This window comes from Mus musculus, chromosome 3 (assembly GCF_000001635.26).
Source record: "Mus musculus strain C57BL/6J chromosome 3, GRCm38.p6 C57BL/6J".
Classification (NCBI taxonomy): domain Eukaryota; kingdom Metazoa; phylum Chordata; class Mammalia; order Rodentia; family Muridae; genus Mus; species Mus musculus.
This window is the reverse complement of record NC_000069.6, coordinates 108,074,059-108,101,432: the sequence shown is the minus strand read 5'-3', so window position 1 is coordinate 108,101,432 and position 27,374 is coordinate 108,074,059. Positions and strand designations below refer to the sequence as shown.

The 27,374-nt window shown below is 50.6% G+C and overlaps 3 protein-coding genes across 13 annotated transcripts; 1 reads left to right on the top strand and 2 right to left on the bottom strand.

The window, feature by feature from the left end:
* Gnat2 (guanine nucleotide binding protein, alpha transducing 2) lies at nucleotides 1-14,645 on the bottom strand. Of its 3 annotated transcripts, none has more exons than XM_006501008.3 (9): nucleotides 14,542-14,645; nucleotides 8,067-8,239; nucleotides 6,250-6,292; nucleotides 5,853-5,994; nucleotides 4,926-5,083; nucleotides 3,338-3,466; nucleotides 2,993-3,122; nucleotides 1,292-1,445; nucleotides 1-820 (listed from the first exon to the last, which is right to left on the bottom strand). In XM_006501008.3, exons 2-9 carry the CDS (start codon nucleotides 8,182-8,184, stop codon nucleotides 630-632), a joined length of 1,065 nt encoding a protein of 354 aa, XP_006501071.1. In that variant the 5' UTR covers nucleotides 8,185-8,239; nucleotides 14,542-14,645; the 3' UTR covers nucleotides 1-629. The 3 variants fall into 3 exon arrangements, with proteins under 3 accessions (XP_006501071.1, XP_030108291.1, NP_032167.1); NM_008141.3 differs by lacking the exon at nucleotides 14,542-14,645 and adding an exon at nucleotides 8,340-8,367 and having other exon boundaries at nucleotides 3-820; XM_030252431.1 differs by lacking the exons at nucleotides 5,853-5,994; nucleotides 14,542-14,645 and adding an exon at nucleotides 5,771-5,825 and having other exon boundaries at nucleotides 8,067-8,195.
* Gm12500 (predicted gene 12500) lies at nucleotides 13,422-15,457 on the bottom strand. The gene has a single exon (NM_001358018.1). The coding sequence runs from the start codon at nucleotides 15,205-15,207 to the stop codon at nucleotides 14,590-14,592; it is 618 nt and encodes a 205-aa protein (NP_001344947.1). The 5' UTR covers nucleotides 15,208-15,457; the 3' UTR covers nucleotides 13,422-14,589.
* Ampd2 (adenosine monophosphate deaminase 2) lies at nucleotides 14,746-27,374 on the top strand. 9 transcript variants are annotated; one of them, XM_030252355.1, is made up of 19 exons: nucleotides 14,746-14,994; nucleotides 15,081-15,215; nucleotides 20,302-20,432; nucleotides 20,659-20,789; nucleotides 21,098-21,166; nucleotides 21,259-21,370; nucleotides 21,660-21,846; nucleotides 22,107-22,248; nucleotides 22,357-22,446; nucleotides 22,624-22,753; nucleotides 23,687-23,881; nucleotides 23,970-24,101; nucleotides 24,251-24,414; nucleotides 24,694-24,820; nucleotides 24,912-25,075; nucleotides 25,342-25,462; nucleotides 25,729-25,935; nucleotides 26,074-26,184; nucleotides 26,312-27,372. In XM_030252355.1, exons 2-19 carry the CDS (start codon nucleotides 15,206-15,208, stop codon nucleotides 26,516-26,518), a joined length of 2,430 nt encoding a protein of 809 aa, XP_030108215.1. In that variant the 5' UTR covers nucleotides 14,746-14,994; nucleotides 15,081-15,205; the 3' UTR covers nucleotides 26,519-27,372. The 9 variants fall into 9 exon arrangements, with proteins under 9 accessions (XP_030108215.1, NP_001276648.1, NP_083055.1 ...); NM_001289719.1 differs by having other exon boundaries at nucleotides 14,767-14,994; nucleotides 25,729-25,902; nucleotides 26,312-27,371; NM_028779.5 differs by having other exon boundaries at nucleotides 14,767-15,215; nucleotides 25,729-25,902; nucleotides 26,312-27,371.

Here is a 27,374-nt window from a genome sequence, read left to right as displayed (position 1 = left end):
TGTGGGAGAGGGAAAATTGTTTTTAATAAAGATGATCACTTTTTGAGTGAGTTCCTTAGAAATAAGCAGGCTCGCATCTTCTCTCCTGTAATCTGGGTCTCTGAGCTGAGGCACACACATAGGACCAGTAAAACCACAGGGGCAGGTTTAATTTTTAATACTTTATCGCTCAACGTAAGGAAGGCTTGCTGTTAGGCTTTGGGGTGGTTTCTTCTAATAACCAAGTATGGTAGTCCATCAGGCAGCTGTCATGGCCGCTTTCTGTGGCCAACCACAGCAGCCAGCTACCCTGGGCCTCCCCTTCAGTTAGGTCTGTGCTCTTCAGAGTGACCCTGTGAAGTAGGCAGGGAAGTTACCTTCATCATACAGACTGGGACTTCTGCATCGGAGAAATGAAGCTTTTCTGTTCTTATACTAAACAGAACCAGCCTTGGAACCTGGGCGTTAGGGTCGCTGGCCATGCCTTCGTTACAGTGAACTGGCCACACTGCTAACAGTCCTGAGCATGCCTTCTCTATCACCAACAGGATGGGCTGATTTGACACATTCTGGTACATGCGAACTAATTTTCTGCATGAAGCCTCAGATTCTAAGCTTGCTTATAGAATGTATATTCGAGGAACTGAGCATTAAAAGAGCCCACAGTCCTTGAGGTTTTCTTTGATGATGATGTCTGTAACTGCATCGAACACGAATTTGACGTTCTGTGTGTCTGTAGCACAGGTCATGTGACTGTAGATTTCTTTGACATCTTTCCTCATGTTGAGGTCAAGGAACTGACTCTTGATATAATTCCCGGCATCCTCATAGGAGTTGTTTCCTAGTTTATTTAAAAAAAAAAAGTAATGTAGAATAAATTAACCTATAAATGTTCAATTTTTAGGTGACTGATTTGGTCCTTGGAGTAGTGTGTTAGGTCAGTGGTTCTCAACCTGTGGGTCCCGATCTCTTCACAGGGAGTGCAGCATATCAGATATCTACATTCTGATCCATAACAGTAGCACAATTACAGTTATGAAGTAGCAGTGACGTAATTTTATGGCTGGGGGTCACCACAACATGAGGAACTGTATTAAAGGATCGAGCGTTAGGACGGTTGAGAACCCCCGGGTCTGACTTTCTGGTAGGTGTCCTTGGAACGGTCAGTGGCTCTGGTGTATCTGTCTGCTCTTTCCCAGACACATCTGAACTTGAACCTTGTAACCATCCATCCCTTAAGTCAAGCTCCCTCGTGTGTCTTGGCCTATGGATGAGACAATCCCATCACTATGTTACTCCTGCCTGCACTTACCGTCATACTCCGGAAAACAGATACTGAGGTGGACTTTCTTAATTTTTTCCTCAAAGAGGTCCTTCTTGTTGAGAAAGAGAACGATGGACGTAGCCGCAAAGAACTTGTGGTTGCAGATGCTGTTGAACAGATGCAAAGACTCGTGCATGCGATTCTGGGGAGGAAACATTGTGTCATTTCAGTAGCTCTGAATCGGGTGAGATTATTAACATCTTGCAGTCTCCGTTTCCTTAAAGAGTTATGAAAGCTATGTGAGGACATGTGTTTGTGGTAGGAGCTGGCTACAGGGATACCTAAATGTGGAGACAGTTAGATGCCAGGGTACAAGTAACTCCGTAGTGCCACTGCTAGGCTGGAGCCAGGTCCACTTTAGCTCTTTGTCACTTGTATCTCCAAGATAATTTTGCTAGGCTCCTCGTAGGGGATCCCAAGTTTCAGCAGGGGGAAGACTGTGACATGGATTCTTTGGCCCTGGTGTCACAGGTAAGGGCTGGAGGATTTCCTAGCGCCATACCACCAACACTTCTTACTTCTCTCGTAGCTACTTTGACAGAGGAAGAGAGACATACTGTATGTCTACAGAGTCCGGAGTTAGCCACTGCTCAAGTCAGGTTAGCATTTAGGGAACAGCCCTTTGGGAACTGAGGATGCCACCATCTGACTTGAATTCATTCCTGTCAACTAATCAGGGAAAACTGAGTAGATGAAGGTGAGGAAAGCCCTTACTCACTCTAATGCTCCTGCTGTTGATACTTCAATACCTTGTAAGCTCAGTAAAATGGAAGAGATCTTGGAACATGAATAATTAAGACATTTGAGAACTCTACTGTGAGTCCTACAGTTAAAGAGAAGGAATGACAACCAAAGCTGGAATGACAGGAGGATAGACCAAAGCTGGAGTGACAGAATGATAGACTAAAGCTAGGAGGATAGATCAAAGCTAGAGTGACAGAAGGATAGACCAAAGCTGGAGTGACAGGAGGATAGACCAAAGCTGGAGTGACAGGAGGATAGACCAAAGCTGGAGTGACAGGAGGATAGACCAAAGCTGGAATGGCAGTAGGATAGGCCAGAGTTGGAGTGACAGGAGGATAGACCAAAGCTGGAATGACAGGAGGATAGACCAATGCTGGAATGACAGGAGGATAGACCAAAGCTGGAATGGCAGTAGGATAGGCCAGGGTTGGAGTGACAGGAGGATAGACCAAAGCTGGAATGACAGGAGGATAGATCAGAGCTGGAGCGCAGGAGAAGAGAAGCTGTGTTTTCTGTTGGGCAGCTGGCCATCATGGAATACATGTTTATGTGCAATTAGTGTTTTCACATCTTTGACTATTTATCTCGAACTCAAGAAAAGGGAATTGGCATGAAGGTAGACAACATAAGTTCTCCCTGCACTGTCTGTCCATCTGTCTCCGTCCACTTAGCATCATTTCCTCTGGATTTGTGATGGCCTTTAATACTTGGATTTCTAACCTCAGATCTAGATCATGCTCAGTCAGTTTGGAGCTTTGCAATACTAACCTAGATGCTACAGCAGAAAGGGTGTTTTCTGTGGTTACTGATAAAGGTAAGACAGACTGCTCTGTTAGGAGATAATCAGGCTGCCAGCTCAAGCTAGTTGGGGCAGTGACATGACGAGGTTTGGAGGAGGCTCAGGAGGAAAACCAATCCCACTGAAACTACAGGCCGGCCTCTCACCACTTCGTCATCCTCCACCAGCACCATGTCGTAGGCACTGAGGGCCGCACAGAAAATGATGCAGGTGACTCCCTCGAAGCAGTGGATCCATTTCTTCCTCTCTGATCTCTGCCCTCCCACATCAAACATCCTAAGGGAAGAAACAGCCGTTCATTCTCATCGGCATGGCCAGCATATGACTCAGTTGCCTTTGGTATTCATCCCAAGGGGTGGCCACTTGGGGCCAGTTAGTAGCAAATCAGAAATAAGAGAGGTAGGAGGAGGGGGAGGACAGTAATTAAGATGGGGCATCAGCTATGGCCGAGAAAACATGCTGTGAGACCTGAGATGCCCCAGGGTGCTGACCTGAAATTCAAATCTTTAACAGAAAACTTGGTCTCGATGATGCCTGTTGTCTTGACTCTGGATCGAAGCACGTCCTGCTCGTTAGGGAGGTAGTTAGGGTCTGTAATCCGGTCCAGCTGGTTCAGGTAGCTGAAAAAGAAGGTGGCATCGGTGATGTTACACTCTCCAAAGACTAAAGGAACCAAATGGTCTCCCCATAAGTCTACAGCTAACACAGAGTTAGAAGCAGGACTGGCGTCCACAGCACTGAATCCAGGATTCTGCTTGTGAGCTTAGAAAAGGAGAGGGCCAAGGGCCACACCCTGATGAAGCAAGCGCTCTGTCCTCCATTCTGCCTTTCTAGACAGGAAAGAGAGCTAAAGAGGCTTAGAAGACAGGAGACATCAAGACAATGTTTGGACCCTAGCCCCTGAGTCAAACTGGGAAATGGGAGCACGTTTTGAGAGTTGGAGATACTGAGGAATTAAGTATTTGGGTATGATGATATGATTTCTTCTTTATGTTTTAAGTACATAATGACATTCTTAGGATAAAGTGGTAGCTGTAGAGTACTTAAAGTATCCTAGTGGGTGGGGGGTGTCAAGTGAACTCGAAATGGCCATGAATCAGCCGCAAACTAGAAGGTTCACTGTATCTCACCTTTGTGTATTTGGAAGTTTGCATAAGAATGTGAGAGAGTTTAGGAAGGGTAGAAAGAGGGCATGTGAATAAAATGACAATATGGAGAGGGAAGGAAAATTCACTCAATGTCTCATGTACTCCATGCATTTAAACGTTTAAATTCTCACTAAACCTTAGAAGGCTTGAGATTCATTAGATACAGGAAAACTTCGGAGGAATTACTTGGGAGACTGAGACAGGAGGCCTGAGTTTCAGGCCAGCTCTGGCTACAAAGTAAGACTGACGCAATCCAAAACAAGGAAGCCCTGTGGCTCACTATAAAGCCTCAGCCTCGTAGTCACTCGAACCTGGACTCACGTACAGCCTCTGCTGTCCGTGCACCTTGGCCGAGTTACCTGACGTCCCTGAACTGCAGGTTTTCTACTAGAAAATGGAGCTGATGTGCCTTGAAGGCTCATGTACAAATAGATAAAGGGCCCTGAGACATGGGGCATGTCACGTACCTAGCAGGGTCAGAAACGTAGTAAGGGAGATTCCAGAAACGAAATAACATTATTTCAAGATTAGGTGACAGGGCGTAAACATGGGGATTGTAAACACGCAGCTGGTGCCCACTTCTGATACTGTACTGTTGGCGGTTGATAGCTCTGTCCCTTATCTTTTTGGAACCAGCTTTGCAAAGTTGATTGTCTCTTAGTGTCTGACCATCTTTCTTTGGTTTGCCTCTTGAGATAGAGCCAAGGGCTGCTAAGCAGAGCCCCTGGTTTGAATGTTGTGTCTTCTGCTTCCTAAGCCAAAGGGAATCATTGTAAAGGAATTTAAACTAGTGGGGACTGGCAAATGTCTCCATAGGCTTAAGTTCAGTTTGTGGGTCTGCAGTGCCCACTGCCTGGAACTGAAGGCTGAGTGATATTTCTCCTGAGCGTGACAACACACCCCCCCCCCCCCCGCCTCCCCAGGGTCTTACTAAGATGCCGAGTCATTGAGCTGGAACTCTGCAGCTCTGTCAAAGCAGGCTTGAACTCCACCGTCCTTCCACAACTTCCTGATGACGTCCACCAACTCAGGAGGCATGGTCCCCTCCTCGGTGGAGTCAGCCAGGTTGTTGAGCTGTCTCCCGGCATCCTGTGTAATCCAGAAATCTGACTGAGAATGAGCTGGGAGTAGGTCAGTGGCTTTCCAGGCAGGCTCTGGAAACTTACTAAGTGGAAAACATCTTGCGTTGCTCCTAACACCTAAGGTAGACCAACCTGTCTCAATGACGGTGCAGTTTAAAGACGTATGCTACTTTACTTCTACTTTACACAACCCAGGAAAAGGCTCCTGTATTAGCTTATAAAAGTCCTATAGCTCGGCAAACCAAGGAGAGTATTTTAGTGATAAATTAAGATAAAAAGGCAAAAAGGTGCTAGGAGTCGGTTTTGTAAACCTTTGCTCTCCAGATGTAGCTAGCCCTGGGATGCCTAGAGGATAGTTCTAGGTGCTTCCTGCAGGGCTTAGACTTCAGATGACCCTGAAAGTGGATTTCTAGAAGATACAGGTCCTTTGCTGCAGGGACTGGAAATTTAAAGCTATATTGGCCCAGAAATAACACAACCCAGGAAAAGGTTCCTGTATTAGCTTATAAAAGTCCTATAGCTCGGCAAACCAAGGAGAGTATTTTAGTGATAAATTAAGATAAAAAGGCAAAAAGGTGCTAGGAGTCGGTTTTGTAAACCTTTGCTATAAAGGTAGGAGTTGCTTACTCTTCTAGGACTAGGATGATTGGAAGTTCAGCAGATGCCATTTGAGTTTTGCAGAACTTTTCCTTACCCGACTCTCCTTGTGGTCTGCCGGTCTCTGGTCTACTTCTTCTCCTGCTTCCACCCTGAACCAGATAACATGAATCACGTACCGCACAGCTTGGCTCTGCATAGTCAATGCCTAGTGTGGACATGGCTCTGATGATGGCCAGGATGGACTGCAGCACGTTCCCATAGATGACAGACTTGAACTCTAGGCACTCTTCGGGTGAGTAGCCATCCTGGTGAATGATCCTTCAAGGAACAGACACTAAGCTTTTAACTGGACCCTAAGAACCAGAGCTAAGGGATTGAGACTCTCATGGGGAAGGGGTGGATATAAGGGTCAGAGGAAACTACCTGTATTCCTACTGCTGTCCCCAAGGGTAGGGTGAGGGAAGGGACATTGGAGAGTAGGTCCTTTAGTCCAGGGTCCCTCGGAGCTAACACCAACACTAGCCCCACTGGCTCCCCCCACCTCAGTCCTTCCCAGTTTATGTTTCTGCTCACTTCATCTGTTTGACGATAGTGCTCTTCCCTGACTCGCCCGCACCTGAAAGGGAAATGTTCACACTGTCAGTTCTCCCCAGTTCTCCCCAGTGGTCCAGAAGATGGTGTGAGAACAGTGCTTTCTGGGAGACACCGTGAGCTCACGCCATCCAACCTGGATTTAGAGCACTCTCCCCCTTTAGCACTATTTACATTAGGGGCTGGATCTATATCTATATCTCTATATCTCTATCTATCTATCTATCTATCTATCTATCTATCTATCTATCTATTTGCAGGGGTGGGGAGAGGTTGAGCCAGGGTTTCTCTGTGTAGCCCTGGCTATCCTGGAACTCATTCTGTAGACCAGGCTGGTCTCGAACTCAGAGATCTGCTTGCCTCTGCTTTCTGAGTGCTATGATTAAAGGTATGCACCACCACTCCAGCTATGAGGATTTCTTTCTTTAATGGCTGGCCGGTACATGGTAAGATGTTTAGAACTGTCCCTGGTCTCTACCCACTAGAGGCCACCAGTATCCTACTCTTTGTAAAAACCAAGTATCTCCAGACATATCTAGTAGCCCCTGGGACTCATAGTCTCCCCATTGGGAACTACTGATAGACTCATAGAAATTCCTTTAAAATATTCACACTGCCTATTTTTGACTCAGGCAAGTAGTCTTGGGTAGGAATGGAAAGACCTGGGCCTCTTCGTTGAAATGCTTTCCCCCTACAATCTTGATGGTGTCTGATATTGGTTAAAGCATTCTAATGTCCTCAGTCAGGCTAGCCCCTTGCCCATCAAGAACTCCAGGGCTCCCTGCCAACCAACTGACTTGATCCCTCAGTCCCCTCCCACTTTGCTTGTGCCTGTTCCCTCTAAGCTGCTTATCCTGAACCTAGACAATCTGCTTAGGCTTAAAAGATCTGTCTCTGCAGTCTCTGTTCCCTGTGTGTAACTCTTGGATTCCTTAGAGCCTGGGTCCAGCTTACAGATATCTTTAGTGTGTCCTTGGGCTTTGCTGCTCCAGTTCCCCAGGTTCTTTATGGACACCCATCCCAGGAAGTCAGCTTGCTGCTACATAGAGCCAGCGATCACACTTCAGAAGGACTGTTGTTGGTTTGGTTTCTTGTGGGTTGTTTTGTTTTGTTTTGTTTTTGTAAGCCAGGTGTCAGTTTCTTATTTTCTCTTTGAAAACATGATCCATTTCCCTGACTGACCCACCGAGGCGCTTTTATCATCTGCACCAGCCAGGAATCTGCTTAGAACGCATCAGACTGATGAAGCTGCCAGATGTCAGGGGCTTTAGAGCAATTACTTAATAGAAAACCAGGAGGGAGTTTCTGTTGTTAAAGACAGAAATTCTCCCCTCCCAACCAGGATGCTCTGCAACCAGGTTCCAACATTTATCTTGAAAGCAGGGAGGATCCAGTCTACTTGGCAAAAAAACAGTAGGCTTCTCCTTGAGCCTGTTGGGATTGTGTGGTGGTGCTTCATGAATGCACTGGTGAGAGACAGTCCTGTGTACTTACTTTACGGCACTGGTCTCTGACTACAGATCTGGTGTGTGCCTGCATGGCCCGGGTGGTTCTTGATAGTTGTTGCATCAAAAGAAGGTGTTGTTGCAGTTGGGTAGCCCAGCCTTGTCTTTGCATGATTCATAGTTCAAGGGGAAGTAAAACAGTTCTGATAACCCTGACATTTTGGGTCTCCTTGCAGTGACTGCAGGCTCCAGGGTAACTTGGCTAGCTCTAAGCTCTGCTTGGTTGCTTAACTCGAGGCTGAACCAGAGGGAGAGGGATACAGCCGCACTAGTTCATCTGCTCACGTCACTCACCGAGCAACAGCAGCTTGACAGTCTTGGCTTCCTTGTCAGCATCCTCCTGCAGCTTCTTCTCCAGCTCCTTGGACCTCCTGGCAAGTTCTTTGTCCTCAGCACTGATGCCACTCCCCATTTCTGCTGTCTCCTCTGAGAAGGGACGTTCCCTCTGGCTCTTAAATTTTTCCTATCTGTGAGATAGAGGAAAAGGAAAAATATGTTAGGATAGAGTAACATTCTCTTCTTCCCGTAAAAGCTGGGCGAGAGTGCGGACCGGTGGTGCTTGCCTACCTTGCCTTGAGACTCCTTACCCGAGCTGGAGAGCTCCTTCCTAATCCGGGGATTGTCCCCTTTATGTCTAGCGGAATGACAGATCAAGCCAATTAAAAGCTTTGCCAGGCAGATAAAGGGCAAAGACTAACATTTTGTTTGTTTGTTTTTTTGTTTTTGTTTTTAACGAGGGAAATGATCTGGCTTCTGACATAGCCAGAAGAATGCAGGTGCTGGAGCTCTGGGAGCAAGCGGCCAACTCCTCCCTTCTGAAAAGCTCATCTCAAAGCCTCCGGTCCTGTGGACTCACTTGCATCATAGAGCTGAAGGTTAAGGGTACAGCCCAAGTTGAGTCTTCAGATTACAAGGTCTCGGTTTTAAGAGATCCAAGGGATAATCCTGGCAAAACAGATGTGCTGCTCCAGGAGCTATTACTGGTTCTTTGTCCTGGCTCATCTCTCAGGATGCCTATCTTGTCCTTAGCACGATGTGTGTGTGTGTGTGTGTGTGTGTGTGTGTGTGTGTGTGTGTTTGTGTGCGCGCGCGTGCGAGTGGATGTATGTGAGACAGGGTCTTACTGTGTATCCGGCTTGCTCAGACTAGGCTAACCTCAAACTCAGATCCGTTGTTTTCCTCTTTTATCTCCCACTGTACGTTTTTTCCACTCAGGGATCAAATCTGATCTGCTAGTAGGTTCTCATCAAATCTCTGGTAAGTGAAGAAGTGAAGGACAGAGTGTGTGCAGAGAGACTGACTGTGTGTGCTTCTTCCCATTCCACACCAGCTTCACTTGGTCAAGTAGACTTCACTGGCATTTTGTGTGTGCGGACATCAGGGCCACCTCACACAGCAAACTTCTTCCTTGGGCAGCTGGACACTAGACTCTGCCTACTTAGAGGCTGGGTTAGCTCTGCCCCTCGCCCTCATCTCGGTGGTTCTTCCATGGGAGTGAGGAGACGACCAGCAGAGCCTCACAGACACGGAACCCACCTCATCTGTCAGCTCTCTGTGTCAGTGGTTTCATTTAAATGAGTCTTTCCGGGGCAGCCCCCTCACCTAGAGGACTTTAGCTCAGTGGCTCTCACCCTTCCTGATGCTGGGACTCTGATGCAGTTCCTCAGGTTGGGATGACTCCTATTCTGCTACTGCTCTGAATCTTAATGTAAATATCTAATAGGCAGGATATCTGCTATGTGACTTCTGTGGGTCTTGATCCACAGGTTGAAAAACACTGCTTTAGAATGTTGCTACCCCATATGTAATGCAAGGACCACATACCCTGGAGTTTTGTTAGAAATGCACTCTCAGTTCAAAAAGTCCAGTAAATAATCTACATTTTACCAAGACCTCAGTTAACCCACAGGGCATTCAAGGTTGGGAAGAAATGCCCTCAGGAACTGTTTCTTCCCAAACTTGCCTACTTCTTATGTCTGTTCCCTAAAATATGGTTGGAAGATCACATGCTTTTCAAAAATGTTAATCCTTTAAAATATTTGGAAATGGTATGTTTTAGAACCTATACATTTCAGTAACAGTGTTAATTCTGGAGCCTGAAATGTAGCTAATATAAATGATTATTATCATCTGGCAAGTTGGAAAAGTCTGCCCTACAAAAATACAACTTGGTGTGTATACATTGGCAATTCCTAGAAAGATTTTTGCTGTTTTTTAGCGATGTCCAAGTAGCTTAGCACAGGTTTGGACTTCTATAATGAAGGATGAGTGTGAAATTCCGATTCTCCTGCTTCCGCTTTCCAAGTGCTGCCATTGCAGTTGTATGTGTAATCCCAGGCCCATGTGCATATGAGACAGGTTCTCCTAGAACGCCTGTGTAGACCAGGCTGGCCTCAAACTCGGCCTGCCTCTGCCTCCCAAGTGCTGGAACTAAAGGCATGCGCCACCAATACTACCACCTGTTTGTTTTTAAAGATTGATTAAATTGGTCTGGTGTGCAGTCCAGGCATCAGATTTAAATTTCTCCCCCAGGTGATTCCCAGGCACAGCCAAGGTGGAAAAGAACCCTAAAGGTAAGCATACTGGCACCTTTTAGAGTCCAAATTTTGTCACAGTTGGGTGAGAAAAGGAGGAGAAGTTAGGTCCCCACCGACCAAACAGTGGAACCTGGATCCACAACTTAGCATCTTCCTTTGTCCTCCTTCCTGTGAGTATCTGGGAGACAAGGCTTTTGAGACCATGAGAAATAGCTGTGGAGGTGCCTGCCATGGCAATCCTGCTTTCTCAATCCCAAATTGGCAAGTGCTTAGTGACTTAAGGGAAAACAAGAGTCTTTTTGAAATTGTGACTGTTTGGAATCTTGGCTAGGAGGTTCCAGTAATTATACCTCACCGCCAGCCCTACCCTGCCCTACCCACAGTATTGGTAACTTACTCCAAGACCAGAGCTGTGCTGAAGGCTGCCCTGTTCAAAAGGGACCTGGCAGCAAAGGACAGCGCTGGGCCTATGCCTTTGCTGCAGGTGGCTCTGCAGCTCATTTCAGGTCACATAGCTTAGTAAACAGAGGTAATCTCCCTTCCCCTAACCCCATCCCACTGACAAAGAACAGTTGAGCAAAAGAGAAAACTGGACTATGAGAGAAGCCACTAGCTTGATTCACAGGGGGTGGAGTGGGGGAGCACACGTTTTTCACAGCCTCTGGTACTGCTTTTGCTTGGTCTGTGGCTGTTGCTGGAAGCACTCCATCCTCAGGCTTAAGTTGAAGAATTCTTGGTCCTCCCCTAGCTGCTGAGGGTACAGAGTCCTCCTGCCCTCCCTCTGGTTGTTGCACTTGATTACTAAATTTAGGGACAGTGTTCTGGTGAAGAGGGCAGGGCACAGGGAGGTACAGTGCCTGTCCTAGAGGTGAGAGACACACAGGGTATAGTGACTCCTTCTGCATGAGGGGGTGTGGCCAGCATCTCCCGGTGTTTGATTCACAGCCTTAGATGGCCATTTCATTGTGAGTGAAAGCAGTTGTTGTCTGAGGAATTTGGGCATGTTTCCTAAATGAAGGAGATTTCAGGATCCGCCTCACATTTAGTGAGAAGCTGGGCCCCAGATGGAGTGTGGGACATTGACACAGGAAGAGCTGCCTTTGGGAACTTGCAGTCTACAGGAGGAGGCTGGGTGAGGCTGGGTGAAGCAGAGTAACAATTAAAGGGTTGGTGCTAATATGGGGGATTCAGAACTGTTGAAAGCCTTGCTTCCATCCCCTGGTAGGAGAGGCAATTATATACACATCTATTGTGACTTTAAAAAGTAAGTGTGTGTGTGTGTGTGTGTGTGAAAGCCAGCAGCGCATACCCCTCACAGAGCATGCAGTAGGTTGATTCAGAAGTATCCTGAGTTCAGGCAGTGTTTTAAATAACAAGGGGTGGTTGTGAGGTAGACAGACTTCCCACAGGGAGCCAGGTCAGCAGAAGTGGAGGATGTGAGTCTGGGGAGAGGAGAGGATGAAAGAGAAGAGGTTTGAGGTAAATGTGGGCTTAGAGAGACTGGAAAGTTTGGTGTGACAGGACATGACAGAGTGGAAGTGCCGGAAGATGAGGGAAACTGAGGCCAGCTAGTGAAGGGCCTCGGATGACAGGTTCAAGGATTTGGCTGCAAGCCACTGGGTACCTGACCTGCAAAGATGCACAGCCGGTGCTCAGTGACTGGGGTGAGGGAGAGGAGTCAGCTGCTGGGTCAAGCTGGAGTCTAGAACGGTCTGCGGATGGGACGGGGTGTGGGAGGTTGCCCTGGGCAACCCTTTGCAAGTTTTAGATGCTTTCTCCCGAGTCTGTATCTGCTCACACATGTCTACCCTAGCCAGGCTGACATCACCAGGGAAACGAAGGTCAGGAAATCAGGGAAGCTGTTCTTCAGAAAAAACAGGAGTGTGCTGAGGTAGAGAGGGGTTCGGGAAGGTCCCCACTGAGAAGCCATGGTGAAAATAGGCTGGGAGGAGAAGGCTGTTTGTTTTTGGAGGGAAGATCCCAGCATTAAGGCTTCAGTACCAGGAAGTCCAAGGCCACAGGCTGACTCAGGCCTGCAGTTCCCAAACTCTGCTCTCGACACACAGTCTTGCCTGGGTTGAGTGGGTGGGGGACTGAGGCTTAGCTGGAAGCAGGGCAGACTTCCAAGCAACCACTGAAAACCATGTGACCTGGAAATATGGGGGTGGGGGATGGTTATAGACTAAAGGGTGTGTTGTTGCTGGTGGGACTTCAAGATGAAGGCTCTCACGAACTGGTTTGCCTGGCTTGGGTGGAGAACAGAATTGCCACCCAATTGGCTGGGTAGATCTGAATTAGGGGATCCACAGAGGCCTGGCCCAGGATAAGGCTGTGACCCTTTAAAATTATGTCAAAATCTGCATCTTACCAGAATGTAAGTGAGCATCTATATGGTCACATGGTACCTGATCGTTAATGTTGGGATTTATTTTGTTCACTCTCGGAAGCCAACAGTCTTACAATGTCTAAGGGCTGTATTCAGAATAGCCCACTTGCTGAGTCTGAGGGAGACTGCAGGTGATTGGAGAGCTCTGCTGGATTCTTGTTGATTTCTACGGTAACTTTCTGCCTGTTTCTCCTCTGTGTACTTCATATACATCACATGATTAGGACCATCCTGTCTGTGTAGTTCTTCGACTCCATTCTTGCATCTAACTTTATGTTGTAAAGATTTTCATACAATTAAAGAAATTCTCCAAGAACGGTGTTAATGGTTATATTTCATTGTGTTCATTTAACATTCCCCTGTTGCTAGGCCTTTATGTTTCCAAATTTTCTGTGGTAAACACTGCAATATTGAACAACTTTGTGGATATTTTTCTGACAACCCTCTAATTAAGAACAGATTTGTGATTCGTACACCCTGAGAAAATCCCTATGAGGTTTTCTGGGCCCTCCTACCTTCCTGAGCTAATTCAGAAAGATAGAACTTTTTTTTTTTCTTTCTCTTTCTTCCAACGTGTGTTTCCCTTCCCTTCTCTTCTTCCAGGAAGCTGAGAGTTACAACTTGTACACCCTGGGGCTTTTCCTTTAAACTCTAATAAAATTATTTTTGAGTTAAAAAAAAAAAAAGACTTGTTAGAAGTGGATTACTGAGTCAAAACAGTGCAACTTATAGCGATACTTGATTTTATTTTGCCAAACGGTTCTTAGATTATATTAGTATTTACAGCCACATAATGCGTGCCCCAGCTCAGTACACCATCACCTGTATCCGATGCTTTTAGTGGTTCCTGTTTTGATATTTAAACGTAACGGTGTAAGAATAAGGTTCTCCTTGTTCTATTTTAGTCTGATTCTCTGTGAGCTGGATTCCCATAACCCACTGGTCTCCCAAGTTTATGGAGGCCACCTGTAGGGTTTTTTAAAAATTTGTATTTTCATCGTTTTTCTGCAATTCTGGGGTTTGCTTTCGCATGTAAGGCAGAGGGATACTGCCCCTGAGCTGACACCCCCAGCCTAAGGCAATAGTTTTTAAAGTTTGTTTTAGTATAGCGGATAGGAGACTCCCTAGAGGCCACATCAGATGCAGATAGAGATGGGGGATCAGGACTCAGAGTTCCAGTTGGGGAGAGGAGGGACTGAAAGCAGCTGGAGAGACTTCAGAGCAGCTGGGTGAGGGGGCAAAGACTCCCCCAGGGGAGAGGCGAGGGAAGGGACCAACTGCTGCTGATAAAGGGGAGGACTTTCCTTTTCAGGGTTCCTGTAGGTACAGGCTGCCCCTGGGAGGCAGGAATCCTTGTTTGAGAGGGTGTCTGTGGCCCTATTCAAACAGCCCAATTTCTCATAACCCACAAGGAGAAATCAGTGAGCTGGCCATAGTGATCCCAGGCCAAAGAAATCTTCCAGGAACACTGATTGGGAAGTAACTTACAGGCCAGGCACAAGTCTAAGCACTTATAATTATCTCCTTTATCTTCATCAGAGCGGGTGTAAGAGCCAAAGTTAACCAGTAAAACCCAGAGAGAAGTTCACCATCAGTCAGAAAGTAGGTGGAGATGTCTGAATTTGAACCTAGGCATTCTGGCTAGTCTAACGTCAACATAGAAATTAATGTGGGATGGTGAACCGGCTTTGAAGGGCACATCCTGCCTACCAATGACTGATAGAAGGAAATAGATTCAGGTGGGAATGCGGAGAATTCAAGGGCAGGGCTTCTGCTTGAAATGGATTCTGGGACCCTAATAATAGCTACCTGACTTTGTGCCAGACATTGTGCAAAGGGGATTTACCTTCAGTCCTCAGTAACTCCTTTCTTTGGATGGGGTGTTTCCATTGCCTCATCCCATCTTACTGATGAGGAAACTGACGCACAGAAATCGCCCAAGACCAAAGGGCCAAGCCAAGGCCAACCCTGGTCCGGAGGCTGCCCACGTGGCGTAAGGGAACTGGGAAAATGGTTGGGGCGTGGCCAGGAGGCCAAGAGGCGTGGCCGAACGGGGCGTGGCCGCGGACTTGGCGGGGCCTGGGGTACGCGAGATTGGCGCGCAGCCCGGAAGGTTTCGGCGGGGTCGCACCTGTTGCGTGACTCCCCCGTAGCCCGGCCACAGGAGCCGGATCCCTAATTGATTCCCAGAAAGTGGTGAAAGAACCCTAGGCGAATTCCGGGTCCGGTTTTCTGGGGAGCACGTGGCCTGTTTCCTCTTGAGTGCAGGCTTGGGGTCGCGACTCCGGGGTCTCCTGAGGTCAGTCTGGCCGCTGAAGTCGGCGGGAGTCCGCCCCCCGGCCAGCTGGCCATTTTGAAAACCTTGCCTTCCTTCCCGCTTCTCAGTGCGGGTGCAGGGGCCAGTGGCGCGACTTCGCCCCGGTGGGGGCCCTCTCCCCTCTTCAGCCCGGCTCCCTCGCTGTGCAGACTTTCGTAGGCTGCCTTCCTGGTCCACGCGGGACTTGGGCAGCATGGCCTCAGGTAAGTGTGTGGCGCGTGTGTGGTTGATAAAGGGACTCCAAGGCAGAGGTGCCTGGGTCGGGTGATAAGTGGGTGGGGGGTCTTGGCAATGCCTGCAAGACCTAGGGGACGTGAACGGCTCCTAGAAGGGTCCAAGGAAGCAGATCTTGAGTGTACAGGCAGAGCGACAGGTCAGAGTAGGCTGGGGTCTTTCCCATCGACCTCAGACAAGACCCAGCCTCCTACTCTTCCTGTCTTCCTAGGAGACAGCTTCTGCCGGTCAGTGGAATTTTCCCAAGACAGGCCCCTCCCTCCTGGGCTCGAATTCTCAGTTCTGCCTCCTCCCGGAGCTGGGCTGTCCCTAGAGCAGGGGTCAGATGGAGAAGAAAAGAGGGGGGCTCTGCCCCAGAGGCTCTGGGTTTTCATGAGTACCGTTGTTCCTTCCCTGGAGGAAATGGGTTTTGAGGTTGGAGCTCAGGCGGTATTCTTGCCTATTATTTTTCTCTCTGGCTGGCTGGACCAGCCTAGCCTGGACTTTGGCTTCTTTGCCTTGGAGCCTTGGCAAGGGATGAGGGTTCCCGAGGTGGGGTGAGGGTAGTAAAGAGCTTAGAGCTGGTGCTGCTCCATCTGTTTTCTCTGCATCCCGACCCCGGCCCTAGCCACCATCAGACAGGGCACTCTAAAGACTGGAGTGGGAAGAGAGGGATAAGGGGCAGGATGGAGGCCCCACTCCCCGAGGTTGCCTAGACAACATCAGAAATCGTGGCCAGAGCCTCTTCCGCCTGCGGGGCGCTGCTTCCTGCATCAGTCACTCCCGCTGGGGGCGGGGCGGAGGAAGGGGTTGGATGTGGGAGAGCTTGGCCCCAGCCGGTGAGGTTCCTCCGCTGTCGCCTTGGCCCCAGCCATGGCATCCTATCCTGGCCCAGGCAAGTCCAAGGCCAAATATCCCTTTAAGAAGCGGGCCGGCCTGCAAGCTTCCGCTGCCGCTCCAGGTGAGAGTTCTTGGTTTCAGGCATGGGTTCCCCTCCTCTTGTCCAGGCCACTGAGTGCCTCCGATAAGGTCCCCTTCTGCAGCACCCTCTCTGCAATGATGCCTCTCGACCTCGGTTCCCCGGTTCCCCGGCTGACTGGCTGACTTGATGGCGCAGGGAGGGAGGTGGGAGGGGGTGCCTGAGGTTTCCATGTCAGGGGTGCTGCCCTCCGTAACAAGGAGTGGGTGTGGATGTGGGTGCCCACGAGATGTATATGCACACGTGTCAGCTTGTGCAGATGCTAAGACTGCGTGTGAAGTGTATGTGAATGGAGTGGGGAGGGTGTGGGACTGACTGCGGACTGGCTACTCTGATTGGTACCAGGCAGACTCAGGCTAGACTTGCCTTTACTTATTCTTTCCAAGACCCTAGATCTAGAACTCCCTCCCTGGTGAGTGGGGTGGTGAGGTCTGACATATGGGGTCATGCATTGCTAACACCTACACAACCAGATTGCTAACACCTATTGCCAGTGTCCTTCCTGTTGGCTTGTTCCAGGCCTGTGTTGTGAATTTCTTCAGGAGAGTGGGGAGCCCTTGAAATGGCTGGTGGGCTATGTACGCTGCATCCTTTGGACCTAAGTGGGCATCTCTGCACCATCTGCAGCTGGCCCTGTGGTCCATCCTGGTGAGGACTTAGCTACTAGAGTTTGTGCTTCCAGGGATGTGTCTTTAACTCTCAAGTCTAATGGCTAAAAGAAAGACATTTCGATGATTGATTGGGTGTTATCAACTCCTTATAGCTGCCTGTATTGACACCCTGACTAACCGCCTCTGGCCTATTCTTATCCTGCTGACTGTGCTTATCTAGGCTTTGTACTGTACTGAGATAGATTCTCTGTGCTCGCATCTGTCTTCTAGGTGTATGCCCTGGGACTAGCTCTGTGCTGGTTACTCTGTTGCTGAACCAGAGACCCTTAGGTGCTTATACCTTGAGAGCATCTTCTACTTGGGGTCAAGGCCTAGTGAGGCAGTCTTGAGTGAGTGAGTGAGGATGCTCCCAGTCAAAGGTGATTGACTAAGCACCAGAAATCCTGGAGCTGATGGAGTGGTCCCCTTTGGCTTTTGCCTGTATGTGTGGTACTGTAGATGCCAAGTTTTGGCACAGGGCCAGGGAGATGGATCCTGGCTTGGAGAGTGGAGGATAGCGCCTGTGCTTCTCCTCTGGTGAGTCCCTAGCAGTCGTTTACAGTCTTGTGGTATAGTAGGAGGATGGCTCTGGCTGCTGGTACCCTTCTTACTCACCTAGCTCGTCTGTGTAGTTCCAGGCCTATCTGATAGGAAAGGGTTTAAAATGAGGACTCTGTCTTCCTTTCTGCAGCCCTGTGGTCTGCCTTCAGGGACTCTAGAAGTGGTTGGTGGCTTGGTGTAGTGACACATACCTGTAATTAGCTATTTGGGAAGCTGAGGCGGGAGGATCATGAGCTCCAGGCATGCAGAGACACTTGGTAAGATCCTGGCTGGAAGTAAAAATAGAAAAGAATGAGGATATGGCCCAGTGGTAAGGACTTCCCTAGCTTACACAAGACCTCAGGTGTGGTCCCAGTAAAGCAAAAGACAGAAAACAAAGCCCCCAAGTGGTCTGGAGCTGAATTTAAGAAGGCTCTGGGTTCCTTTTTGTTTGGTTGTTTTCTGAGACAGGGTTTGTCTGTGTGTAGCCTTAGCTGTCCTGGAACTCACAGAGATCCACCTGCCCCTGCCTCTGCCTGCTGAGTGCTGGGATTAAAGGTTTGTGCTACTACCACCCAGCCTAGGATCTGAACCCTGGGTTGGGTGAGTAGGTGTTGATCCTTGCTTCTTCCTCCTATTCTGCTCTCTTGCAAGGGGGAAGTTGCATCACCTCCTCCCTACAGAGATCTTTTCTCCTCGGTGCTCTGTCCCTCTTATCAGCCCTGACCCTGCACTGGGCTCAGAGACCCTCTCACCCCCCTCACTGAAGGGTCTCCATGTCGGAAGTGTTTAGAGGGTCCCAGGAATTCCTAATTGCAGTCACATGGGCTTAGGGCTCTAACCTAAGCTTTATAGAGTGCTTGTAGGACATTTCCCTGTGAGTCCTGGGGCTGCGGCCAGGTAGGACAAGGCTGCTTCTCACCCACTGATAGCCTGTGTCCAGAGGTTAAAACAAGCAAGTAAACAAAAGCAGAGTCCTATGTGCCTTCCACATGCAGTTCCCATTTTCCAAGGTGCTCTTCCTAAAGAGGTTGTCCTCACCTGACATTAGCCTTGCAGCTGCTGTGAAGAGTGCTGCCCGTGTGGTCTAGGAAGCCTCCGTAACTAGCTCCTATCCACATTAGACCAGTGCTCCAGCTACCAGCCGGATCCTGGGTAGCACAGACCTTGTCTCTCTTGAAGAGTCTGTAGTCAGGGCCCAAAAGACAGTGGTGGGCAGAGAAAGCCAGCCTGAGGCTGCAGGGCTCAGGGGAGGATTGTTGGCCTCCCTCTGTGTCTCTCCTTCTACCCTTTAGCCAGCCAGGCTGTGTCCACTTTCTGTCCCCTGGGGCTGTGGTTTTAAGGAGACTTGGCCCCTCCCCTGCCAGGCTGCCTTGGCCACATCAGCTTGTCTTGTTTCTCCCTGTTGAGACCCTGGATCTGGGTGGTCTCACTGGCATGGAAGAGGTTACAGCCATGTTAGAGTTCTCACCTCTCAACTCTTGCTCCTTCTCTGGATTTCTGAACTCCCCTGAACTCTCCCAGCCCCCTACTTGTGGCCATCTCAGGGTCTCCCCTGCTTATAGTTGCACTTGGTATGGCCCATGCCAGCCCCTGAGCTGTCCTGGGGGACTGGCTGCAGCTTTACAAGGCAAACAGACAGACAAGGGGCACAGGGCTGCTGACCAGAATACTCTTGAACTCTGCAGGTAGCGTTCCAGTAGGGACCAAGGCAAGTAGGTAGCTGGGTTCTGATCTAGGGTAAGCACCCCTCTTTGTCCAGCATTGGGACTGTACCTAGAGTACTAGGAAGTGGGCACAGAGACCTTAAGGCACAATGCCTAGACAGAGCTTCTGCGTCCTTTTCTAAGCCAGAGTGGAGGTGGGGGAGCGGGTTCTGGAGAGGTGGGTCTTCTACAGCTGGCTGGAAAAACCAGATAGTCTGTGGAGAGCTTCCAGCAAGAGGAGGCTGAAACTGGGAGGTTCTTTTGTGGTGGGCTAGGAGCTTAGGCAGCCCAGGAGACTAGCAGCTTTTGACGGTCCGTGTTAGCCTTGTAGGAGGGCCTATGAAGAGGTCTGCCCTTGTTGGAATAGAAAGAATCCCTGGCTTCCAATTCTCCCTTTCCCAGGGCCCTCCATGGGGCCTCCAGCTTAGCTCCTAAGGCCTCCAAGTGGCACGGACTGTGGCAGCTCCCTTTGAAGGGTCAGCCAGATGTGGGACGGGTATCCTGGAATCTGTCCTCATCTTGGCAGCTCCAGCCAGGGTCCTGGAGAGGACAGGCCTCCAGTGGGAAAAGGGGTTTCTGGCTAACCAGGTCCTCTTTCTTGAGAGTTGCTTCTCAGGTCAGAGCTGGGTGGCTGCTGTACTTTGCCTGTGCCTGGCAGGTCAAGGAAAGCAGCCAGTGGTTCTGTTCATCTCGGTGAAGGATCTGTTAGGCCAGGGTAAATCTGACCCTGGGTTAGTACCCTAGAAGTTGATGATCCTTAGTGTAACCACTAGTCCTGACTGAGTGTCTGGTGTGTGTGTGTGAGTGTGTGTGTGTGTGTGTGTGTGTGTGTGTACATGTGTACACGTGTATCCCTTTTTGGAAAATAGTCATAGGCAGATAAAATTTTTTGAACTAAGTAAGGGAGTAGGCTACTCCCACCTCAAGTGCTTATTGCAGAGTTGACTGGATCCATTTGCTCCACAGGCAGGCCCAGGACCTCATCCCTAGCCTGGGGTGGTGAAGGGCCTCTGTGTAATACGATGAATACCCTTAGGAGCCCCACATGGCTGGCTTTTCTGTCTCAGTGGAAGTATTGTCCAGTGTCTAGGCCCTGACTTTTAATAGGGTCTGGCCCCAGGATGGAAAGGGGCTCTTGGCTTTCAGAGACATCCAGGCCCTGTCCCTCTTCCCCTTGACCTTGGCCCCACTGTCTCTGCAGAAGCTCGAAGCGGTCTGGGGGCCTCTCCGCTACAGTCTGCCCGATCCCTGCCAGGCAACGCCCCTTGCCTCAAGCACTTCCCGCTTGACCTGCGCACGTCTATGGATGGCAAATGCAAGGAGATCGCTGAGGTAGCACCCTTGTACCTCTTCACCTCAAACTCTGCATCTGTTGCTGTCCCCTCTACCTCAGCCACCTCTCATCTTGGGCCATCCTCGCATCATCCTGTCTCTGATGCTAAGCCTCTCCTGGGAAGCCTGGCTCCTGCCTCACCCTTTGCCCAGGCTCTGCAGGGAGGGCAGGGGCAGAGGGCTTGGAGGCCACCTAGCCTTTCCTCCTTTCCCTTACTGGTACCAGGAGTTGTTCAGCCGCTCACTGGCTGAGAGTGAGCTTCGTAGCGCCCCTTATGAGTTCCCAGAGGAAAGCCCCATCGAGCAGCTAGAAGAACGGAGGCAGCGGCTGGAGCGCCAGATCAGCCAGGATGTCAAGTGAGCCCGCTGCTGCCCCTTCCCTGTCCCGTTGTCTCTTTGAGGTCTGCCTGGAAGGCAGCATAGAACACATTCTTTGGAGTCTAGCTACTGCTGGATCCCTCTTCCTGTAGGCTCCCAGTCTACTGGATAACTAACTTCTGGAGTTGTTTTCTCACCTTTGAAGTGGGGTGAGAACAGCCCAGAGCGTACAGGCCTGCCCATGGACCGCATGTGACAGTATGTGGTCAGAAGCTGGGACAGTGCTGGGACCTGAAGGCTGCAGCCATTGCTTGTGCTCTACCAGACTTGGCTCTTCCCACCTTTAGGCTGGAGCCAGATATTCTTCTTCGAGCCAAGCAAGATTTCCTGAAGACAGACAGCGACTCAGACTTACAGTAAGGAGAGCAGAGGGGCATGCGCAGATGACACGGGGATGGGTCTGCACCATGGCTGTCTCCGACCCATGTTTTATCTCTCTTTCCTATAGGCTGTACAAGGAGCAAGGAGAGGGACAGGGTGACAGGGGTCTTTGGGAACGTGATGTGGTATTGGAACGGGAATTTCAGCGGGTCATCATCTCTGGGGAGGAGAAGTGTGGGGTGAGTGTGGAGTGAAGCCTTAAGTTTCCACCCATATGTTTTAGAGGGTTCTGGCCTGGGGAACTGGTGGGAGCTGGAGAGGGCATTTCTTTTTCTGGTGCCTGGAGTGGCAGAGGCTGTGGGCTCACTGATTCTCTGGGACCAGAGAAGGCTGGATGTTCCCTGGTTTGAGGCCTTTGGTGCTGGGGATGGGCAGTGTGAGGTCTGGGCGAGGCCACAAGCAGGAGGTGAGTGTGAACATGAGTGAGCACAGAGACCAAAGAAAGTGACTGCTTGTCCTCGTCTTCAGGTGCCATTCACAGACCTCTTAGACGCAGCCAAAAGTGTGGTTCGGGCACTTTTCATCCGGGAGAAGTACATGGCCCTATCACTGCAGAGCTTCTGTCCCACCACCCGCCGTTACCTGCAGCAGCTGGCTGAGAAGCCCCTGGAGACTCGAACTTATGAGCAGAGTCCTGATACCCCTGTATCTGCTGGTGGGAGCGCCCATCCCTCTCCAACCCCAACTGTCCTGGGTGTCTAGGCTTGGAGCCTAGGCACTTCTGTCCTATGTGCCTCTCCGCCACCTCTGACCCCAGGCTCTTTCTTGCTTCTTGACATCCAGGAGGGTGGAGGATGGGAACCATAGCTACTGTTTTGGGGCTTCTGACATACCTTGCCCTTCATGGAGCCCATAGATTGGGTAGCTGCTGGCCGTGAAACTTCCCAGTCCTGATTCTTCCTCTCCTCCTTGCAGATGCCCCAGTGCATCCCCCTGCACTGGAGCAGCACCCGTATGAGCACTGTGAGCCAAGCGCCATGCCTGGGGACCTGGGCTTGGGTCTGCGCATGGTGCGTGGTGTGGTGCACGTCTACACCCGCAGGGACCCTGATGAGCAGTAAGTGGGGTCATGTGAGTTGGGGTACACCCTATGGAATGACACCTTGGCTTGGGAGGGGCCGGAGGACTTGGCTTGCTCTCCTCAGCTGAGCGTCCTGTGTGCTAGCTGTCCGGAGGTGGAGCTTCCATACCCTGACCTACAGGAATTTGTAGCTGACGTCAATGTGCTGATGGCCCTGATCATCAATGGTCCCATGTGAGTTGCCACCTGTCCATTCAGCTCATCTCACCCCAGCCCTGCCCCAGACAACTGTCACCTTGTCTCTTGCCACTCCCTGGTCACCTCCTCCTAGTTGGCTGCCCTCCTTCTGTGCTCCTGTCTTCAGCTAACCCAGGGGCTCACCTGAGCTCTCTCTTCTTTCCTCTTCTCCAGAAAGTCATTCTGCTACCGCCGGCTGCAGTACCTGAGCTCCAAATTCCAGATGCACGTTTTGCTCAATGAGATGAAGGAGCTCGCTGCTCAGAAGAAAGTGCCACACCGGGACTTCTACAATATCCGTAAGGTGGGCCCTCAGCTCATGGCCTCTGTGTCCTGGCCTACTTCTCTCCTCCAAAGACTATGCTGTCCCTCCCCACTGCCCCCAGCATCCAATATGAGCGTCCTTTTATACCTACTGCTTGGGCCGTGGACCCTTCCTTTAAAAGGTGAAAATTTTATTATACTTTAATGTAATTTTTTTGTAATTAATGCCCTTTAATGTAATAAAAATTTAAATAAAATTTAAAAATAAAAAATAAATTTTTATTACATTTTAATTACTTTGTGACTGTGGATGTGGACAGGTGGAAGCAGAGGAAAGCTTACCAGGAGTCATTTCTTGTCTTCCACCGTGTGGGTCCTGGCCTTGACTTTCTCAGGTTTAATGGCAGGCACCTTTATCCACTGAGCTGTCTCTCCCAAAGTATATGTGTGTGTATATGTGTACGTGTGTGTGTGTGTGTATACACATATACATATGTATATGTATATATATATGCATGTTTACAAGTATGTGGCGTGTGTGTATATATATGTATGTGTATATATATATGTGTGTGTATATATGTATATATATGCATGCTTACAAGTATGTGGTTGTGTGTGTGTGTGTGTATGTGTGTTGGTGCATATACGTGTAGTGGGCATGTACAGTAGCAGGGCAGAGTTGATATTGGGTATCCTCTACCTTATGTACTGAGGCACAGCTTCTCACTTCAACGCAGACTTGGCTGTTGGTTAGTCTAGCTCGCCAGCTTATCTTTTGTATCCCCTGCCTCCGCCTTCCTCATATTAAGATTATAGGCAGGCTGCTGCACATACTTGGCTTTTATGTGGGGTCAGTGGATCGCACCTGCAGTCCTCATGTTTGTATAGCAAACAAGCACAGATGGCTGGGCCATCTCCCTGGTCCCAAGGCCTACCCTTTGTTGGACACAGCAGCCCTTTTCCACCGCAGGTGGACACACACATCCACGCCTCGTCCTGCATGAACCAGAAACATCTACTGCGCTTCATCAAGCGGGCCATGAAGCGGCACCTGGAGGAGATTGTGCATGTGGAACAGGGCCGCGAGCAGACGCTGAGAGAAGTCTTCGAGAGCATGAACCTCACTGCCTACGACTTAAGTGTGGACACGCTGGATGTGCATGCGGTCTGTCCCATGGGCTCGGCTGGGGTGTTGGGTCAGCACTAGGACCAGGGGTGAGGGTGGGGGTTGACCTAGGCCTTCCCATCTCCAGGACAGGAATACCTTTCATCGATTTGACAAATTCAATGCCAAATACAACCCTATTGGGGAGTCTGTTCTCCGAGAGATCTTCATTAAAACCGACAACAAGATTTCTGGGAAGTACTTTGCTCACATCATCAAGGTATGGAGCCCATTCTCCCCTGCTGAGCCAGAGCCCATGTGTAGGAGGGCTCAAGGGACAGGAGGGGGCGGGTTGAGAGCCCTGATGAGACATGGGGTGGGAGACACGGGACAGGGAGGAACGTAGATGTCATTGCTTCTGGTGTCTAGGAGGTGATGGCAGACTTGGAGGAGAGCAAATACCAGAATGCAGAGCTCCGGCTGTCCATCTACGGGCGTTCGAGGGATGAGTGGGACAAGCTGGCACGCTGGGCAGTGAACCACAAAGTGCACTCTCCCAATGTCCGCTGGCTGGTGCAGGTGCCCCGCCTCTTGTGAGTGTCCCTTGGAGGAGGAGGAACCTCCCTAGCTGTGTACAAGGGGCCAGGGCCTGCTTCCTGCTCTACTGGGATGGCCCAGCCTTCAGTGGCCAAGCTAGGTACTCTTGAGTGCCAGGAGAGGCCAAGCCACAGTCTGTCCAGCCTGGTTTGTCTGGATGTCCCACTCTCCCACTGTGGTGCAAATGCACTCCGGTGCCTCTCATGACAGCTCTGACTCTTGCTGGCCTGCTGCTGGCCCTGACCTGCATCTGTTTGTGTCCTGTCTCCCCGCAGCGATGTGTACCGCACCAAGGGCCAGCTGGCCAACTTCCAAGAGATGCTGGAGAACATCTTTCTGCCCCTGTTTGAGGCTACTGTGCACCCTGCCAGCCACCCGGAGCTGCACCTCTTTCTGGAGCACGTGAGCGGTGGTGGCATGGGCTGGGACAGGGCAGGATAGCTGGGGTTGGCCCCAGCTGTGGCTCTAGGTCTGACCACCAGCTCCTCGCCAGGTGGATGGTTTTGATAGCGTGGATGATGAGTCCAAGCCAGAGAACCACGTCTTCAACCTGGAGAGTCCCCTCCCAGAAGCTTGGGTGGAGGAGGACAACCCTCCCTATGCCTACTACCTGTACTACACCTTCGCTAACATGGCTATGTTGAACCATCTGCGCAGGTGCGTGCCCCAGGGGTGCGTGCTTCCTGAGCTGAGGTCAATGGTGCCCTGACACCCATGGCCCCTGTGCCTGGACTGACAGGCTCTTTCTCTGCCCTTAGACTTAATTTTCCATCCTTTCCCGTTAAGGCTCTGCCCCTGTCTTCTCTCCTAGTTCCCCACTGTCACTCACTGGAGGGCATACATATGAGTGATGTGGGATCTGGGGTCAGGTGAGCTTAGGCGTGCCCAGGCTCTGGATCTGACTCTGTCTTCATACCCCACAGGCAGAGAGGTTTCCACACGTTCGTGCTGAGGCCGCACTGTGGGGAGGCCGGGCCCATCCACCACCTGGTATCAGCCTTCATGCTGGCCGAGAACATCTCCCACGGGCTGCTCCTGCGCAAGGTCAGGGTCTGCACCCCCAGCCTCCACGTGCAGCTGCTTGCCTTCCCCATCCTCCTCCTCCCCCAGCCATGAGATCAGATTCCTCCTTCCCAATATAATTAGCTCTTCCCACCCATCCTCTAGCTGGGGAGCCCAGCCCAGGATTCATCATTCTTATGTGAGTCCTCGCCTGGACCACCCTCTTCCCCTAAGCCCCAGAGCCAGCACGCATGCCCTCCCAGCACTGAGGCCACCTGACAAGTCCTCCATTCCCCCTTCCTGCCCAGGCCCCCGTCCTGCAGTACCTGTATTACCTGGCTCAGATCGGCATCGCCATGTCCCCGCTCAGCAACAACAGCCTGTTCCTCAGCTACCACCGGAACCCTCTCCCTGAGTACTTGTCCCGTGGCCTCATGGTCTCGCTGTCCACAGATGATCCCTTGCAGTTCCACTTCACCAAGGTCAGACCCAGGCCAGCGGGCAGCCAAGGGCAGGTATCTGGGGGATACTGGGTGCCTCTAGGTTGGTGCTGCCCCCTTGCTGCTGGAGCTTAGCAACTGTTAGCTAAGTCCTTAAAGGAGGGGGGGACGGCAGGGGCCTGATACCTGCCTCAAGGAACCTGGCCTGTGCAGGAGCCCCTGATGGAGGAGTACAGCATCGCCACCCAGGTGTGGAAGCTCAGCTCCTGCGATATGTGCGAGCTGGCCCGTAACAGCGTGCTCATGAGTGGCTTCTCTCACAAGGTATGGAACTCAGCCTGCTTGGGGCTGGCCATTACCCTTCTCCCTTCCTTTGTATTTGGGGTCCTGACCTTGTCCCTGTGATAATTGGATCTACCTGCATCTCTGCCTGTTACCTATACCCCTGCAGGTGAAAAGCCACTGGCTGGGACCCAACTATACCAAGGAGGGCCCTGAGGGCAATGATATCCGCCGTACCAACGTGCCAGACATCCGAGTGGGCTACCGCTATGAGACGCTATGCCAGGAGCTGGCACTTATCACACAGGCCGTCCAAAGTGAGATGCTGGAGACCATCCCAGAGGAAGTGGGCATTGTCATGAGCCCAGGGCCTTAGTGCACCTGGTCTGTGCAGTGCTCGTCCCATCTCAGCGACTTGACTGTGACCGTGATTAGACCCCTCCCACCTGATGTGGTCTCTGCATGTCTCCGTGCTATGTTTCTGTCCTGCATGTCTTCGACCATGTCTTGCCTCTGGGCCACCTCAGTGAAAGCAAGTCCAGGAATCTGCTTCATTATTGTCTCGGCTCAGGTGGTACCTGGTGGCTGAGATTTAAGAGTTGGCCCTGCTCGTGACCCATCTCAGAATTGTCAGAAGTCTGGCTGTCCTATGGTATCCTCAGTGTCCACAGGGGCTTGGGATGGTTGTGTAGGGCTGGCCCCTTGAGCACCGGGAACCCAGGCTTTGGTTAGAGTTCAAGTTGAGTTTCCCTCTTGTTTATGTGGCTGTGGGACAGGAGGGGCTCGTTATCTCTCTGCTGTGGCACTGGCTGCTCAGCCTCTGAAGTTCCAGCTGGTCTGCGCTGGGCAGAGCAGGACTTAGGCTCACTCACGGCCCTGGAGGCCTGGCCTGAGGGGCTGGCCCACTGTCCCTGCTGAGTCACTGCCCATCAGCCCCGTTCCTCCCCAGCCCACGTGTTCCTTTGTTACCAGCCCCCTTGTATCCCTGTGGGAGGGGGCAGCTGCCCTGACCTGTCTCAGTTGGAGGCTATTGCAGTTGGAGGGTGCTGGAACTGTTACTAGCTCTGGAGGTGGCACCTTCTTTGGGGGTTTCCAGGTCTTTGACCAGACCCAGTTCCCAGCCAGCCTCTTGTGTTATGTTCTAGACCGAGGCCTTTGCTATGAAGAACAGTGTTTCATATGACCCATTTTTTCCTAGTGCATGAGAAATAAAAAGATTATTTAATTAATGA

Bases quoted from the DNA above. Each gene is read 5' to 3' on its own strand.
- Gnat2 (XM_006501008.3), bottom strand. From the start codon at position 8,184: ATGGGGAGTGGCATCAGTGCTGAGGACAAAGAACTTGCCAGGAGGTCC. The intron at 3,467-4,925 runs GTAAGACCCTGG...CTTCTTTTTCAG, and splicing joins CTCAATGACTCGGCATCTTA to CTACCTGAACCAGCTGGACC. The intron at 1,446-2,992 runs GTGAGAGGCCGG...TTTCCTCCCCAG, and splicing joins TGGTGGAGGATGACGAAGTG to AATCGCATGCACGAGTCTTT.
- Ampd2 (NM_001289720.1), top strand. From the start codon at position 16,099: ATGGCATCCTATCCTGGCCCAGGCAAGTCCAAGGCCAAATATCCCTTT. The intron at 24,821-24,911 runs GTGAGCGGTGGT...GCTCCTCGCCAG, and splicing joins TGCACCTCTTTCTGGAGCAC to GTGGATGGTTTTGATAGCGT. The intron at 25,936-26,073 runs GTATCTGGGGGA...TGGCCTGTGCAG, and splicing joins CAGCGGGCAGCCAAGGGCAG to GAGCCCCTGATGGAGGAGTA.
- Gm12500 (NM_001358018.1), bottom strand. From the start codon at position 15,207: ATGCTGCCCAAGTCCCGCGTGGACCAGGAAGGCAGCCTACGAAAGTCT.